At 40.6% G+C, this 19,154-nt stretch overlaps 1 protein-coding gene across 4 annotated transcripts in view; it reads left to right on the top strand.

Moving 5' to 3' along the window:
- The window catches only part of LOC126457917 (uncharacterized protein CG7065-like), a 74,893-nt gene that overhangs the window by 1,987 nt on the left and 53,752 nt on the right, over window positions 1–19,154 (top strand). For 2 of the 4 annotated variants that reach the window (XM_050094609.1, XM_050094610.1), the window contains exon 2: window positions 6,256–6,417. The exons of 1 other annotated variant lie outside the window; for it this stretch is intronic. In XM_050094609.1, coding sequence (XP_049950566.1) covers window positions 6,307–6,417 — 111 coding nt within the window. In that variant the 5' untranslated portion in view covers window positions 6,256–6,306. Of the gene's footprint in view, window positions 1–5,940; window positions 6,047–6,255; window positions 6,418–19,154 lie in introns of all 4 variants that reach the window. One more of the 4 variants, XM_050094607.1, reaches the window with a different exon arrangement.

Below are 19,154 nucleotides of genomic sequence, written 5' to 3'. Positions count from 1 at the left end.
ACTGCATTTGCTATGACGTAAGGTTTCATAATATCAACTGTCGCTAAAAGCTCTTTCTTGTGGATAAGCATGTTTGTTTATTAGTGGCATGTGTTTCACCTGGCAAGATTTGGGCCCAGTCTTAATCAGACAGCATTAGTTATTTAACATTACTGTGTACATTGTATATATGTTCATAGTGATGATGATGATTGATATAACATTGAATATATGGAATTTCGGAAATGGGCTAAAGTTACTTATTGGACATACCTCCCCCTGAAGTCTTGGTTGTGGTGACAGACTGACCTGTAGCAGAGCCCAAGGTTTAGGTCAATTGGAAAGGCATCAAAGAGAGATGTACAACAGTAGTGCAGAAGTAATCAGAAGTGGAGAAGTTGATTGAGAAATAATAGGATGAGGTTAGCAGCTGAGATGGAAAGACAAAACATAAATAGACAGTAATGCGAAATACATCAGTATTGTTGACAATTTGACACATACTGGTTCACTGTCCAACAAAAGGAAAATAGCTTGCATGTACTGAGATGGAAGGTATGCCAATGATAGCAGGTGCTATCTCTTGAATGCATAGTGGTTTTGTATAGTCACAGATTGCTGGGCAGTTTGTTCCAGTGCTGTATGGCTGAAATCAAGAAAGAGATCACAAAAGACTTTGTTACCTCTGGGTACAACCAAGATGATCAGGGTGTCCCATGTGGTGTTGCAGTTATGGAATGAAGATAGGTATTTGCTGTATGGGTAGAGATACTGAGGACATCAGTGACTAACAAGTTGATGATGAAAACTGTGTGTGTGTGTACGCGTGCGGAGAGAAAGAGACCGGGGGGGGGGGGGGGTGCGGTGCTTATCCTTGGCTCAGCAACTCAGAGTGCAGGAACGACTGATGTGATAAAACAGCTGATTAGTATGGGTGTAGTTTATGCAACTGTCATGCTGTGTGGAATTATCACACAGTGTGCTCTGTTGAGCCATGACATTTGTGTAAAATTTTGGCTGGACTATGGCACTCTTTGTTGTGTGGTAGGTGGAAATTATCTAAATTTTTTATTGTTTGAGAGAGAGATTTCGTGGATGGTGTAGCAGTTCGTTCTTGGCAATGGCAGGAGAGCACCATCATTCCTGTGCTTAAATCTGGTAGAAACCTGCTTGGTGTCGATAGCTATTGGCCCATCATCCTCACCAACATTCTCCGTAAGCTGCTGGAATGTATGGTGTGTCGGCAGTTGGGTTGGGTCCTGGAGTCACATGGCCTACTGGCTAAATGTCAGGGTGGCTTCTTCCAGGGTTGCTCTACTACTGATAATCTTGTGTCCCTCGAGTCTGTCAAGAACAAACTTTTCCAGATGCCAGCACCTGGTTGCCATCTTTTTTTTTATTTACGAAAAGCGCATTACATGACCTGAGGCCCGCTCTCGATTTTTATCCACAGTTTCCTGTTGCTTCATACTTCCCTTGTCCAAGTTGGTGCCTCCCACAGTTCCCCCCCATATCCAGGAGAATGGGGTCCCACAGGGCTCCGTATTGAGTGTATCTCCATATCTGTGGCCATTAATGGTCTAGCATCTGCTGTAGGGCCTCGATGGCTGATGGTCACGTTGTCTTTGCCTATGTTCATGGACTCCTTCCCGGATGGCTGCAGTGTTTTCACTGCAGAGCTGGCGGCCATATCTCATGCTCAATATCCGCTCATGCCCAGGCGAGACATTTATCTTGTGTACTGACTCCTTTAGCAGCCTTGTCATTATTTGGTACTGACCATTCAGGAGTCGATCTATGCCCTGGAATGGTCCAGTGGTGTTTGCCTGGACCCCAGGTCATGTCGGAATCCCAGGCAACAAACTTGCCAACAGGCTATGCGGAAACCGCTTATGGAGATCGGCTTCTCTGAAACTAACCTGTGTTCTGTATAATGCCATGAGGTTTTGCGACTTTGGGAGACTTAATGGCTTAACCTCAGTACGCACAACAAGCTGCATGCCATTAAGGAAACTACGAATGTGGGGAAGACCTCCATGCGTGCCTCTCGCAGGGATTCTGTCAGCTCTGCATTGGCCATATGTGGCTGACGCATGGCTACCTACTCTGTCACGAGGACCCACCTTGGTGTCGCTGTGGCTCACGAATGATGGTCATCTATCTCTTGCTGGACTGCCCACTTTTAACTGCTCTTTGGCAGTTTAACCTTCCCAGCACCCTACTTTCGGTGTTGGGCGACAGTGCCTCAACAGCAGCTTTAGTTCTACATTTTATTCATGAGGGTGAGTTTTATCATTTGTCCCTGTGTGTCCCCCACCCTAGTGCTTCGGGGTGGAGGTTTTAATGTGTTGCAGAGCTGCTGGTTTTTCCTTCTTATCCTTATGGTCAGTCAGCCTTGGTAACCTGCTTTCTTGTTTTAACCTCTTCTACCTGTTTCTTGTGTCTTTGTGGTTTTCTTGTCCCCTTTTGTCCATTTAAGTGTTCGTTGCCCCTCAGTCCTTGTTGTGGTTTTTCCTTTGATTCTGTTTTGTGGTGTAAGTATCATTGTCTTATTCTCACCCTTGTGGCATTGTTTCCTTTGGAGCAAAGGACAGATGACCTCGTAATTTGGTCCCTTCCCCCTTCTTTTAAACCAACCAACCAATCATGTTCTACAGAGTGTCAACATGTGGCCTTGGCATGCTCAGTCGCCAGATCTGTCTCCAGTCAAGCACATAATAGGCCGTCATTGGACGAGAACTCCATCGTCATCCACGTACAGCATTAACTGTCCCTATATGAACAGGCTAAATGCAATAGACATGGAACTCCATCCCACAAACTGACATCTGGCACCTGTACAACACAGTGCATGCACATTTGCATGCTTGCATTCAACATTCTGGCAATTACCACAGATTATTAATGTACCAGCACTTCACATTTGCAATGGCGTATCTTGCCGTTGAATTAACCTCTGAATTTTAAGGATGCAAATGCGCATGGGGTCAGTGGGAGTTGGTGGCATGCCCCCATACTGCTGAAGTGAGATTGTGAGGTTGTGTGTGGTGGTGTTAATAGAAATACGTATACAGTGAGAGTTGAACCATGGAAGGCTGAATTTATGTAAAGTTGTGTTCAGATTGGTGTGGTGATTTATATTGAAGCTACTATGGTGATGCAGGACGGCTACTCATAATGTCAGAGCAGGCAGGGGTTCAGAGTCTGGAGAAGAGTGCAGGGTGAAGTTCGTTGATTGTGAGACTGAGTAGCTAGGGAGATGTATGTATAACACACAATGAAATTGGACTCAGAATTGTAAAGAGAGTCTGTCCTTATTGTCGGTCAGAAGTTAATGAATTTGACTTTGGGATAATGAAATGGCTTTGTGAACTTACCAATGCCTGTTACTGTGTAATATTAGCCACTTCACAGGAAAAGTCTGGAAGGCGGAATTCCTCCAAAATGATTAAGAAGAATGTTTCAAGGAGGAGAGAAGCCTCGCACAATGTTACCTAGACAAATGTATTCCTGAAATTTCATTACCGTACATTAATTCTCTTTCCTTGTGGTAATTTTTTTCCCTCAGTGTATATTAGTGTGTGGCATGTGATGTGGTTCATCAAGAGCTATAATACTCATTTTGTTAGTATGGAAGATTGTCTATAAATTCTCTCTGAAGGAGGAATATTAATTGCAGGTCTACATTTGTGTCATGATAATCCAACTTTCGGTGGTTTAGGTATATTTTGTGTCATGACTTTCATTGTCGCGACAATAAATCTGTAGCTGCAAGATTGTCTCATTTCTCTTCATGGATTTGACAGCAGACAACTGTTCGTCCGTCTGGTCCTGCAGCTTTTTTTTGGTTTTAGAACACACAGTGCTACTCCAGATTTTGTTTTTGTTTTGGACTGTTAGGTAATTTTTGGGAGCTTTGTTTCTTCCTCTTCTTTGTTTGCTTTTGTTCTGTGATGCTATCCCTTCTTTTATACAGATGTGCTAAATATTCTTTTTCAATTTTGGCTGCTTTCATTTGGTTAGCATCAGATTTTCATGTTTGTCTTTTATTATCTGTGATTTTTATCGGCAGTTTGTGTTGCAGTAATTCAGTCTGTTGGTTTATTACTTCATTTCGTAGCTATTTTTCTAAACAAACAGGCTGTTGCATTGAGTTACATGTGTCTTTCACCTATTGTTCCTTGGTTTCTTTTTTTATTTATTTTTTTCAGGGGGGGTTACTCTATTTAGTCTACCTTAATTATCTGTTATGTTCATCCATATGTGAGCAATTCGGATAACTGCTTTGTTGGAGCGTGAAGACTCCTTTCATTGCCACAAATGAAATAGCTCTGCATATCATCTGAGTGGGTTCTAGTATGGCAGTTGAGCATAGGGTAGACAAGGTGTGCAACAGCAATATTTCTGAAACTTCCTGGCAGATTAAAACACTCCACTGCAGAGTGAAAATCTCATTCTGGAAACATCCCTCAAGCTGTGGCTAAGCCATGTCTCCGCAGTATCCTTTCTTTCACGAGTGCTAGTTCTCCAGGTTCGCATTAGAGCTTCTGTAAAGTTTGGAAGGTAGGAGACGAGATACTGGCAGAAGTAAAGCTGTGAGTATGGGGTGTGAGTCGTGCTTGGGTAGCTCAATGGTAGAGCACTTGCCGCGAAAGGCAAAGGTCCCGAATTCGAGTCTCGGCCTGGCACACAGTTTTACTCTGCCAGGAAGTTTCATATCAGCGCACACTCCGCAGCAGAGTGAAAATCTCATTCTGGAAGCAATATTTCTATTTTCACCAGAGGCTGGATGTCTATTGCATGGAACATACCATCAAAGAGGTCATACTGACGTAACGTATTTTGTGTGCCATCATCTCAGTGATGTATTGTGGTTACATTGATTTGGAGAAACCCGCCACTCTCAAATTTATCTGTCAGGCTCTGCAACAAATTGATGTTGTCTGATCTTGCTGACATTTATTGAAAGATGGGAATACTAGGTAGATATGTTTCAATGCAGCGACTCATAATTCAAAACTAGACAGTAGTTGGGTGAGCAGCTTTACTATTCAGAGGAACCTCTTCGCTATGTAGTACAGCTTTTATGTATATCCCTTTTCTCTCTCCTTGTGCTACAGAGATTGTCTGAGTCTTGAAATGCTGTCATTGGTTGCTTGCGGCAAAAGAAGTTTGTCTCAGCGTATGTATGACAGTATACATTGGAACAAGCTAAGTGAGTACGAGTGCCCTATTGGACAGTGTTGGAACACCCTGCACTAGGTATTTAGACAAAGACTACAAAAAGACTTTAATGAATTTGCTACTGAAAATTTTCAAGCAAATGAAGAAAAAGCACCAACTAAATTTATCAGTAACTTCAAGATACTACTGATTTGAAGTAAAATGGTTAAACTGAAATGGAAGTTTTTGTCACTTGACTTACTGTTTCCTGCAATGAACTTTGACAACCTTCATGACTGCCGAGTTATAGTTATGAACCCATGAAGCATCTACAGTATGGCATTATTACTGTTTAGCGTAGAAAATAAAAAAAAAATATGGATACAGATTATAGAATTCATTGCTATGGTTTATTCCTTATGTAGTATACGCTAAATGACATGACTAATCACATTGCAAATTTGTGTTCTTTCTCTACAGTTTATTACTGTGCTGCTGTTATTTTACATGATACTTAATATGTTGATTATGTGTTATTCAGTTAATTGTGTGTTAGTGAATATGTTGATTACTGTGAGCTGTATTTTGTTGCCTTTTGCATTGTTAAATAAGAATATGTTCAGCTTTTATGGAAGTCACTGATCTCTCAAGTAGAGTCTGTGTCAGTTGATAAAACCATATGAAGTTTAAACTTGATGACAATCAAAAGAATCAGAATTTATACGCGAGATTGAATTACAATTGACAACTTTTCTTTATATTTGTGGATGTAATCTACACGAACTGTGTGCTACAAAGAACGAATAAATTCTGTTTATGGAGTGAAATACAGAGTTTGAGGAATTACATGAAGACATTGGAGGAGCAGAAGATGCCTCAGAACTTTACTCTCATCACAAAAGTGGTAAGTTTTAGATGCTGTGTGTTTGGTTGTACATCCCTTTTTATAAATGAATATGATTGTTACAACGTGACAAGTTTAGTAATAGTTATTTGTGTGTGTGCGTGCGTGTTTAATAGAGAGAGAGAGATTATACCCTAAGTGGAACATTATTTGTACATACTTCTAATTTACTATTTCCAGAGTAGTATAACTACTACATTTTTTTCCAGTGTAACCAAGAAACTCCAGAATCTCATTAATTTGGACTGGCACCATATAACATGGAAGGTTATGCACGTATCAACCAGTCACATGAAGATTTTGATGATTTAAATATAGAAAGAAGATTTTCTGTTGGTGGCCGGCAGTTGGACATACATGAAAAAGAACGGGTATGGGGGACAAAAGAGATTTTTGTTATACTGTCCAGACTCAAATTCATGTTTGCATATAACTTTTGGAATTCGAACAGGTTTATCTTCTCTTACAGCATGGTACAAATAGCTTAAGCACTACTCTAATGTGGCAGTCTTTGTACATGCAAAATTTCTTGGGTAACCTTTTCCATCATCACACCTATAGAGCATGCCACACAGCTATCCAGTATATAACTTTGATATTTGTTCCTGACATGGAACACAGACACAGCTCGTGGATACCAGGCAATATTTTCTTCCCAGATGGTCCTTCCAATTAGGACAACTGTCTCCGATTGTCACTTTATTTTCATTAATGATGTTCTGTACTTGTTACATACTGTTAAAGCAGAATAAAACCTTATCAGTAACAGCAAGTATTTCCCTTCGCTAGTTAGTGTCATTTCTTCCAAGTACATATTTAGTGTGTTGAACAAGAGAGATATCACTAATAATCGGTTGGATGATTATGGAAGAGAGCAATGTAAGTGGAACAGGTACAACAGGAGAAAATGAGTTAGAGAGTTATTGAGAGGGATAATGAAAGTACCTCAGTCACTGTAGATGGCATCATGTTCTGAAGAAATGAGGAATGCTGTTGCATAGGTAATAAAATGTTGATGTCATCAGAAATTTTAATTTACTAATTTCATGTTAAAATAGAAAAGATAAAATTTCTTATCAAACCCAGAGTGACTTGCCCAGGAATGCTGGAGTCTTATCAGTGAAAAGTATGTTGCTATGTTTAGTAAAATGTTTTTGTTTAGCAGAACTGCTTTCAATTTTATTTTCAAATCTAATGATGGAAACTCCAGGTTGCAATATCAACAGTATTAGAAAAGGATAGATTACTACTCACCATAAAAATGATCCATTGAGTTGCAGACAGGCACAATGAAAAAACTGACGCATTATAGCATTTGACCAAAGCCATCTTCAGCAGTTAAAACACACGCACACACACACACACACATTCACACAAGCAAGCACATCTCACACGCAAATGACTTTTGCCACTGACCAAACAGCTCCAACCGGAACGCATCTGTCATGTGGGAATAGAAATCTGGAGTGGGGTAGGAAAGGTGGAGGGATGACAGAGTGTGGGTGGGGGGAGAATGGTACTGTCTGGCGGAGTGTGCAGGGGCTAGAGACTACAAGGTGCAGTGTCTGGAGGTGGGATGTAGGGGAAAAAATGGGGAGTGGAAAAGGAGGAGAACAGAAAAGGAGAGGAGCAGGGAAGTGGAAAGGATAGGCAGCTACATCGGCAGAGGATGGCTCATGAAGAGGGTGAGAGAATGTGAAAAGGGAAGAGGTGATAGGATGAAGGGATGGAAACTGTCGCGTGGAGGGTGGGGGGAAAGTAGGTTACTGTAGGCTGAGACCGGGATGATTTTGCGAGTGGAGAATGTGTTTTAAGGATAACTCCCATCTGCTTAGTTCAGAAAATCTGGTGGTAGAGGGGAGGATCCATTGACCTGGGGTTGTGCAGCAGACATTGAAATCAAGTGTATTATTTTCAGTGTCATGTTGTGCCATGGGGTGGTCTGTTTTGCTCTTGGCCACAGTCTTGTGTTGGCTGTTCATTCTTGTGGACAGCTGGTTGGTAGTCATACCAATATAAACAGCTGTGCAATGCTTGCAGCATAGTTGGCTTACAACATGGCCGGTTTCACAGGTGGCCCAGCCTCTGATGGGGTAAGATAAGCCTATTACAGGACTGTAGTAGTAAGTGCTGGGTGGGTGCATTGGGTAGGTCTTACACCTAGGTCTTCCACAGGGATATGATCCCTGTGGCAAGGGGTTGGGATTGGGTGGGGCATAGGGATGGACAAGAAGGTTGCGGAGGTTGAGTTTGCTACAGAACACCACTTCAGGATAGGTGAGAAGGATCTTGGTTAGGATGTACTTCATTTCAGGGAATGATGAAAGATGTTCAGTTGTTTCAGTCGGAGGTGGTATTGGTTGATGAAGAGGGACACTCTTTTGTAGCTGGCTCTCGGGGTTGATGGGATTATTGTGATGTTTGGGGAAATGGCGTGGGAAATTTTTTTGATGACCAGGTCCAAGGAAGAGTGCATGTTTGTGAAGACCTTGATGAGAGCTTCAGCATACTGGGAAAGGGAGTTCTTGTCACCGCAGATATGCCATCCCCAGGTGGCAAGTCTGCATGAGAGGGGTGGAAGGGATGGCAGCGGTCCAAATGTAGTTACTGTTGGTGGTTATAGATGTCCATAAACAGGTTGGCATAGGAGTGTGCCATGCAGGTGACCATGACTGTGCTACAGATTTTTTTGTATACCTTCCCTTCAGAGGAGAGTAGTTGTGTGTTAGGATAAATTTATTAAGGTTTTTGAGGAATGGGGTGGGTTTCGAATGCGAAGAACATTGGGAAAGGTAGTGTTCATTTGTGGCAAGACCATGGGCATGAGGGATGTTGGTACGTAGGAAAGTGGCATCAGCAGTGAGCAGTAGGGAATCAGGAGGTAAAGGGATGGGGTTGGTGGAGAGGTGATGAACGGAGTGGTTGCTATCTTAGACATTGGGGGCTCAATTACGGGCAATTGATTGGAGGTGTTACAGAAGTTGGGTGTCATAGGGGTGAGGAGGGAAATGGATTCAGGGGAGAGGTTCTAGAAGGACGTAAGGCTTTAATCAGGGATTAGAGGTTACGTAGAACTTCTGGGGTGGGTTCACTGTGACAAAGTTTATAGGTGGACGAGTCAGATAGTTGGTAGTCACTGCGACTCATTACGACAGTGGTGGAGCCTTTGTCTGCAGGGAAGATGATTAGCTCAGGATCTGTTTTGAGACTTTATGCCTGTCCTTTCCTCTACTGAAAGGTTGGTATTCTTAGGATGGGACCTGAGGAAGGATGGTGCTGCCAAGTTGGAGGTAAGGAATTCCTGGGAGATGACCTAGACGTAACTAGGTGTGTGTGTGTGTGTGTGTGTGTGTGTGTGTGTGTGTGTGTGTGTGTGTGTGTTGGGGGGGGGGGGGTCAGTGGATTCACTTTGGTTGGAGGGACTGGTATCAAAGAATTGTTCCCTTAGCAGGGATTGGAAGAAGAGTAGTAGGTATTTGACATGTTCAGCTTGGTTAAATATGTGTGTAGGCTGAAGGTGAGGCCTTTGGATAAAACTGAAACTACTGTGGGGTTGAGGATTTGATGAAAAGGTTAACAACAGTGTTCCAGGATTGTTTAGGCTTTGGATTTGGAGTGTTGGGAGGGAGTTTTGTAGGGATTTGGATAGTGGTGCCCCAGGGCAGCAGCTGAATGTCAGCAAGTGGGAAAACTTATGGAGGTAATGTTGGAATGCTCTTCCGGATGCTGGAGAGCAAGAGATTCAGTTTCATAGAATGCTGTGTGTGTGTGTGTGTCAGGTGTACTTGCTTCTCTGTGTGTGTGTGTGTGTGTGTGTGTGTGTGTGTGTGTGTGTGGCGTGCGCGCAACTTTTTTTTTTTTTTGAAAAAGGCTTTGGCCAAAAGCTATAATGTGTAACAGTCCTTCCGTTGTGCCAGTCTGCAAAACTGCTACCTTTCAGTAAAGAAAAGGACACTTGATGTGTCATCTTTACAGTGAGTAGCAATCTAATCCTTTTCCTAATATCATGTTCAAAACTCTACTCACTTTTCTTCTGCCCTCCCCATTCCCTCGCTTCTTCCTCTGCCCTCTAGCCCCACCTCTCCCTCTGCGCTCTTGGCCCGCCCCTCCCTCTATGCTCTTGGCCCACCTCTCCCGCTACACTCGTGGCCACCCCTCCCTCTACGCTCTTGGCCTGCCTCTCCTGCTATGTTCCTGTTCAGCTTCTTGCTCTTGACTGATCCCACGCCCTCCACCCACCTTCTTGCCCCATGCTCCTCACCCGTCCCTCCCTCCCTTCCTCTCTCTCTCTCTCTCTCTCTCTCTCTCTCTCTCTCTCTCTCTCTCTCTGCTCTCTTCTTCCTCCCCCCTCCCCCTCTGCCCTCTTGCATCACCCCTCAATGTCCTACCCCTCCATATCTAAATTACTATTGCTTAAATGTTCATGGTGCACTGTCTAAGTTGCAGGTTGCCTATCTAAGAACTATCAGGGCCAATAAAAATTTACTTTTAAATATCTCACATACTTGTTTTGGTAAAGGTTTAACATATTAAGACAAACAATTAGAGGCTTTGCAAATGTCATGAGGCAGTGTAATACGTGGCACACCAGTTACCCTGACTATATTCACTCAGTATTTGAAGATGGGACCATTTAGCAACTTCCAAGAAACTTTAAACATAATTTGAAATATTTTCTAAGCGTTTTTTGCTTACATGCTTAACGTCAAATATTTAACACATTAACTCATGGGCCATTCCATGCTAAGTGGTCTAATTTCAAAAAACTTCCCCCATGACCATCACGGATTTTGCAACAGGAAAAATGGGAAGAAATTGGGCAGATTCAGCCTACAGAAAAGTCAAAACATCCTTTGGTGAAATTAAAAGCAAGGGTTTCAATGTTAAGAGTGCAGGAGGAATTCCATTGTTAAGTGTAGAGGAGAGGGAGCAGGTTGATGGAAAAAGTGCAGTGTAATTGCGCTGTACATTAGGGCGAGGAGCTGTCTGGTGATGTGAGGAAGAAGTAGTACAAGTTGGTTTGGCAGACATAGGGGATATATTATTACTGCCTGACTTTCAAAGACCTTTGAAAGACTTGTAGTCAAATAAGGCAGATGATATAGATAGCATTCTTTCAGAATTTTTAAAATGCCAACTAAAGTATTTAAATTAGTGTGTAGAATCTGAGAGACAAATGGCATGAGAATTTCAGAAGAATATCATCCACAGAATCCTGAAGATAGTAAGGGTAGAGAAGTTCAAGTATTATCACACACAAAGCCTAACAACTCACGTGTCCAATTTGCTGGCAAGAATAGAAAAGAAAACTGAAGATTTGTTAGGCATGAGCAGTTTGGCCTTAGGGAAGGTAAAGGCATCAGAGGAACAGTTAACACTTAATAATGGAAACAAGACTTAAGATAATTTCAGATAGGATTGACCAGGAATTGAACCAAAGACTTATATATTTTTAATATGACACTTTACCACTGAGCCCTAGAAAAAATGTTTGGCAATGTAAAATGGTGCTAGATGTATGGGAAGTACATAGTATGTATAAGAACGTAGAAAGAACTGTAAGTGTGGAAGACTAAGAAGATAGAGCTGTGATTGAAAACAATTGAGTCTGTACATTGAAGAGGCTGTGATGGAAATAAAAGAAAGGCTCATGACTTAGATTAAAATTCATGGTGAAACAATATTGGTTATTAGATTTGTTGATGTCTTTGCTATCCTCAGTGAAAGTCAGGGAAGAATGCAGGGCTTGTTGAGTGGATTGAACAGTGTACTGAGCAATGAATATGAATTGAGAGTAAATGAAAGAAAGATGAAGGTAATGAGGAGTAGCAGAAATGAGATTAGTAATAAAATTAACATCAGAATCGGGAACTACAAAATATACCAAGTGAATGAATACTGTAATCTTGGAGCAAAATGAGAAATGATAATCAAAGCAAGGACAACATAAAAAGACTAGCATAAGCAAAGAGAACATTCCTGATCAAGACTAGTTGTATGATATTGCCTTAATTTAAGGAAGAAATTTCTGAGAATGTACATTTCAAACACACCATTGAATGGAAGGGAATTGTCGACTATGAGAAAACCGTGGCCTTAATTTGAGGAAGAAATTTCTGAGAATGTACATTTTGAACACAACATTGTATGGAAGGGAATTACCAACTGTGAGAAAACTGTGAAAGAAGAGAATCAAAGCATTTGAGATCTGGTGTAATAGAAGGATGTCTGCAGAATTTCCAAGAAGAAGAACACGTGGAACCCATTAACAAGAAGAAGAAGAAGAAGAGAGAGAGAGAGTGATAGGACATATATTAATGCATCAGGAAATAATTTCCATGTTGTTATATGGAGCTGTGGAGAGTAAATGGAAGACAGAGATTGTAATATAGCCAACAAGTAACTCAGGATGTAGTATATCCACGCAGCTCAGAGATGAAGAAGTTGACACAGGAGAAGAAGTTGTGATGGACTGCGTCAAACTTGTCAGAGAAATTATGACTGACGGAAAAAAATGTTTTGGTAAGGCAACTCATTACCGTTGTTTGTTCTTGTCAAAGCTAGCTAGTTGTATGATTTTAATGATTGATTTTGTTGATACTGGGGTCTAGTCTGACAATAGAATGATGGCTGGTAATAATTTCAGAGAGACATTTATATGTTCATATAACGGTGTAGAATTCCAGGGCTGGAGTCCATTTCAATATATTTCATGTTATGATGTGATAAAACTACCGACGTATTGGCTTTGGCTACCATTGTGGGATACCTTCATCAGGGTAGGCTATCTGCAGTGGTAGTCAAAATCATGTTATCAGATTATGACAGGGTCGCACGTCCAGAAGAGTTTTATTGAAATTTGTACCTGTGGATTTGTTGATTTTGCAGAACACTTGATTTATGTGGGTTGCCACTGCATTTCTTGTTTCATTGACGAGCTTAGGTAGTTGAGAAAAGGAAATTGTAGAAATTTCTTCATGGCAGATTTCATAAATGCAACCTGTATTGTCACTAAATATTATCTTCCTGGTTCCTGTAACTTGTCAGTGGATTCTGTTGTCATTAGGCTGCTAACTGTGTAGTTAGTGAAAATTTGTATTCAGTTGATACTAAGAAGGTTCGGGTGGAATGCAAATATTAAGAGCAAAGGTAGCCAGTCAGTGTGTAGTTGACGCATTGAGAGCTGGATAGGCAAAAGAGCTGATTGAAAATACTGCTGAACTTTAGTGCAATGCCTTTCCTCTGAGCTAACTAGTATGAAACATGCAGAAGGTTGCATATCAGTCATATCCCGTCAGCACGAGTATGTTCTATTTTATTGTGTGTGCGTATGCACGCGTGCGCGCGCACACACACACACACACACACACACACACACACACACACACACCTATAAAGCATTCATGTTATGTATCAGCTATGCTTTAATTGTTGCTCAACCATTTATGTGAGTATAACCAAGATCTTTGAAATGTGGTTGTTGTAATGTTGCATTATCTATAATATGATGGTTTGGGTTGGCAGTTCTTCAGTTTCTACATTGGTGTTCTGGAAGCCACCATGTGCTTTGTTGTGGAAAGTACATGTCGTTTTTGTTGTTGTCGTGGCCACTGCCCCTGAAGACTGGCCTAATGCAGCTTTCCATGCTATCTTTTTTTCTACAAGTGTCTTATCTTGCATAACTACTGCATCATACATTCATTTTAACCTAGTTCCAGTATTCAGGCCTTGGCCCACCATTACAGTTTTCACCGCCTGCAACCCCCCACCCCGCACCCCATCCCTCCATTACTAAATAGATGATTTCTTGATCTGCATCTACATCTGTAATTTGCAAACCCCTGTGAAGTGAATGACAGAGGGTACATTCTATTGTATCAGTTATTAGGATGCATTCCATTCGCGTATGGAATGTGGGAAGAATGATTGTTTCAGTGCCTCTTTGTGTGCCATAATTAATCTAATTCTGTCTTCAAAATCCATATGTGAGGGATACGTAAGGGGTTGTGGTATATTCCTAGAGTCTTCATTTAAAACTGGTTTTTGAAACTTTGTAAGTAGGTTTTCTTCAGATAGTTTACATCTGTCTCCAAGAGTCTGCCAATTCAGTTTCTTCAGAATCTCTGTGACACTCTCCCACGGGTCAGACAAACATATGACCATTTGTGTTGCCCTTTTTTGTATATGTTCAATACCTCTGTTAGTACTATTTGGTACAGGACCCACACATTTGAGCAGTATTCTAGAATAGGTCACATGCTTGATTTTTAAGCAATTTCCTTTGTAAACTGATTGCACTTCCCCAGTATTAACCAATAAACTGAAGTCTACCTCCTGCTTTACCCACTACTGAGCCAGTGTGATCATTCCATTTCATATCTCTCAATATGAGTCCTATCTTTTCAACATCCACGTTACAAAGACTCCTTTCTCACCTCTGCCCCCCCCCCCCCCCCTTTTTTGAACTGTTCATAAAATTCACCAGTTTTGTCCATATAACATAGTGGTCTGGTCTATTACTCACTTTTACAACATATTTGGCTTCTACATCCCTATACTTCAATCTTTGAATGTACTGTAATCAACTGAAAAAAGCTCCTGTCGGAGCACAGAAATGGCAAATATGCCCCTTTTTAAAAGACTCCTACAAAAAAAAAAAAAAAAAAAAAAAAATGGGGAACCAGCTGCCTCAATTCTCATTCTGCCTTCCTCACCAAAAATTTTGCCATGGGAATATATTCACACTCTTTTAACACAGAATATTCTAAATCCTTTTAAGCAGTCGCTTTACAGTAAAACCTTGCTACTCAGCATCTCCCTCTCACTATGTATGTCTTGTTTTTCTCACATTGTCTCTTTCTCCTGTCATTGTCTCGTACTGTCACTCTCTTCATCCCTTTCTCTTGCTGTTCCTTACCACACCCTCCTTTGCTGCCAGTTTCACTTTTTTATATATATATATATATATATATATATATATATATATATATATATATATATATATATATATATATATATATATATATATATAATCTTTCTTTCTCTTCAACCACCATTGTCTTCTTTGCACACATGTCTTCTTTCCCCTAGACTGGGTAATTTTATGTGTGGGTATAGAGGATGGGGAAAGTGGGTAAATTTTTTCATGTTAAATTTCATTGGTGTGAGGTGTCTAGACCCCACAAGCCTATCTATGGCCTCCACCCAACTCACATTTTCACTGTCTTCTCTCTCTTTTGCTGCCACTACTTTGTCCCATTCCATCTCTGTTTTTATTTTACAGCCATTACTTCTAACTGATCATCACTATCTCCTCTCTCTTTGGCTTCCACTGCACTTGTCTTCATAACCCCTCCCCCCCCCCCCCCCCCCTCCTCTTTCTCTTTCATTGTCACTTCGTCTCTCCCATCAGCATTATCTTTTCTCTCCCAATGACACTATCAACACTCTCTTCCACCGTCAGTTCACTCTGCTACTCTCTTTTAGCACATAAGTGTGAATATGCTTGCATGCCAAAATTTCTGGTGAGGAGAGTGGGAGGAGGATTGAGGCAGAGTCCAAACAGAGCATATTCATCTTTTTTGTCCTCTGTCAGGAGCATTTTTCAGCTGGTTCCCTTCTTTTCCCTGTTGTAGTACGGTGTGCTGCTTATATAAAACGGATTCTATGGATAAGTTTGACAGTTTCTTTATATACTTTGACACGTATAATGGAAAATTCAGGATGGAATGTTACAAAGCTCACTTTCTGACAGTCTTTTTGTTGTGCCTCTGTGCGACTCAGCACCTCCGCTATATGGTGAGTGGCAACTATCCTTTTCATAATAATCACACATACAAGTAACAGATAAATGTGCACAATATAATGTTGACGCTGAATAGTCTCCTGTAAAATGCAAGTTCACTTTACACTACTTTACATGAAAATGAAAACATTTTTAGGTTACCCCTACAATATACAAGAAGATGCGGAGTTTGATTTACAAGTACAAAGAATTTCATGTGACAAAACAGCTATTTGTAAGGCGCTTAGCTGCCGGGTGGCACCATTGAATAATTTCTGGGCAAGACAGCTTGAATTGTCATGAAGTGCCCATTATACAGAGACGAGCCTCGTAAAGTTTTACTGGTGAAAAAATGGTGACCAAAAACAACAGTGTGACAACTTCAGAAAAATTGCAATGACTACGGAAATCTTCCCATGTGTTAACTATGTCAGTTAAATCCAAATGTATGCCTCAGACCGTATATTATTTGTGTAAGTATGGTAACTTTGAACCTCTGGATCTTAGGTTACAGATTATGATATTGAAAAAGTTTCGATGTTCTGTAAGAACATACCTTTAAGAACATTTGGTAAAAATTTCGATTATTTGTCACATATAGAAATTATGGAAGTGGCTATCCCCACAATTGTTACTTTTGGCACCTAAAAACCGTTTTTCAGGCTTTTCTGAGGAACCGTCCATGAAGAAATAATTTTTTTATAAGCTTTCTAAGGCCCATCATAGACCATGCCTAATGCAGAAGAACCAGCCAATTTGCCCAGACTGGAGAAGGTGTGTAATGTTTAAAATTTGGTACTGTACTGAATAGCTACAGTATGCTCATTCTTGTGTTAGGTATACGTATAAATGATTGCTAGGCTAAGGGCAGTATTGTGCATGGACCAGTGTAAGATTTATTTGTTTAGAGCTTCTTGGGTATTACATTGTGTTTGTGTCTTTGGATCGACATATAGTCGTAAAAGTCACATATCTCTGAAAAACTATCTTTGTACAGCTATGAAATCTCACTCTAGTTGTGTGGACTATATGTTTTGTATTGAGTTATATGATGATGCCCTAGGAAGCCAAAAGCTGGTTCGTAATGAACTATTAAATAAATTTTATTGTGGAACATCAGTATGTATATTCAGGCTTTTAATATCGTATTTTATTATCAATTTTTAAACTTATTCTCACACTACCGCCGTTTCCATTTTGTACTCACCGCACCAGAAGCCCAGTTCTTTCTGCCACTGCACTTCATTAATTCCAACTCGCTTAACTAATACATTCCCTTCTTAAATTCTTGAGCCTACTTACTTGATTGAGGGATCCCAACATTCTGCACTCTGACCCCTATTATGATGGTCTTGTTGTTCCTGATGATGACATACTGCTAAGTAGTCTCTGACTGGAGATCCAACTGGGAGGCTAATTTATCTTTGGAATACCTTACCCAATCATCATTTAACAATAAAGTAGAGCTGCATGCTCTTTGGAAAAAAACTGTTGTAGTTTCTCCTTGCTTTCAGCCATTTGCAGTACCATTATAGCAAATGTTACAGGACCAGATCAGTGCATCATCCAGCCTGTTGCCTCTGCAATTACTGCAATGGCCGTTGCTCCTCTTCATGGAACTACATCTTAAGCTGGGTTCTCCACTGATACCCCTTCATTGCAGTTGCACGTACAGCAAGCCATTGAATCACACAAGCTACCCCACCCCTCTTCATGAAGTCCGTGGTTCACGGCCCATTTAACATTATGAAATATTATTGTATTGCAATGCTAATATTAATTATAAAATGAAATATAAACATTAATTTTAAGGATTTCTGTGAAGATAATCTTTAATGGAGCAGTAGCAGTCACCCAACAGAAAGTTTTTTAATTCAATATTGAATTTCAACAATTTTGATATGCTCTTGCAGATTATTGAATAGACATTTACCAGTGTATCTGACCCCTTTCTGGCCCAACATTAATCCGTTGATGTCCTTATAGACAATGCTTTTGGTTCCATTGTTATTTCCATCATTTGCAGTATTTTTTGAAGAAAGTGATATATTGACGTGTTCCTTTATTCAAAAAATATCGTCACCATTAGTTGAGTTTGCGCAAAAATAATTGTGTAACTCATTAGTGAAAGGAAATACACAAAATGACCTCATTTGTAAATCACCTATGACAGTAACCTCACTTAATGCAAATGTAACCTAGGTAAGGCACTTCGTTAATTCTTATGTGTGTATTTACCAGTTGAGATTGAGATATCTGTAGTCCCAAAAATTTAATACTTTCTGCAGCTTGTGCTTTATTGTTCAAATAGATTATTTTATACCTTGTGGAGTTCTCAAAGTACTGAGTTGTATGGCTGGAGTGTTGTCAAAAAATAATGAGGATCCATTTGACTTTCACAATCTGTTGTTATTTTCAAATATTGTATTAGCTGTGTTTTCAGTAAGATGACCAGCACTAAATTTTATTCTAATGAGTGCACTGAATGCAAAAAGAGGAGGATTTGCATTTTCTGGCAGAGCAAGTGGAAGATAATTTATATATGCCTGAGAAACAGAGGAGTGAGAATAGAACCCTACGGTACACCATGTTGATGTATGTACATATTCTTAACTATATGCTTCCAGAGACATTGTCATGTCTCGAGTGTCTATGACAAATGAAAATTTATACCAAGTCTGGGATTTGCAGTTGGGTCTTGTGCTCACCAGGCAGATGTACTAAGCACCACGCCACTCCGGCACAGTGGCTTTGCACAACTGTGTGGACTACTCTAGCACACTTGGTATTCCCCCTAAACTTGAAGGCTCTCCAGTTGTATTGGAGTAGCACCTCAGCATGAAATGAAGTGAGGAGTCATGCCTGATAGCCAGCCATAGGTGCTTTAATCAAATGAAACTATATAGTTCCAGAGACCTTTTCAAGTTTCAGATGTCTATGATGTACTGAAGCGATGAATGAAAATTCTTGTTTGAAACATGAAAATGTCTCTGGAACAATATACACTGATCAGCCAAAACATTATGACCACCAACCTATTCTCAATATAAACCTGTCTAAGTGATAGCAGCGTCACCTGGCGAGGAATGACTGGTAGTTAGACACATGCACGGTGCATGTGGTATCAGTGCACATGCTGTCTGTGTGTACAATGGGAAAGGCGCATGATCTATCTGAGTTTGACTGAGGAGAGTCTTCAACACCGGGCTAAACCAAGGTGAAGCCATTTCCAGATGTCGTGTGGTTTGGCAGCCACCTCCTCGTTAACAGATGTTGGATGTTGTAGGCTGGGCAGACTGGTAAAACAGGGCAGGTAGTGAACTG

Source organism: Schistocerca serialis, chromosome 2, assembly GCF_023864345.2.
Source record: "Schistocerca serialis cubense isolate TAMUIC-IGC-003099 chromosome 2, iqSchSeri2.2, whole genome shotgun sequence".
NCBI classification, from domain to species: domain Eukaryota; kingdom Metazoa; phylum Arthropoda; class Insecta; order Orthoptera; family Acrididae; genus Schistocerca; species Schistocerca serialis.
Note: the sequence above shows the minus strand (reverse complement) of the source record. Positions and strands in the feature narration are given on the sequence as shown.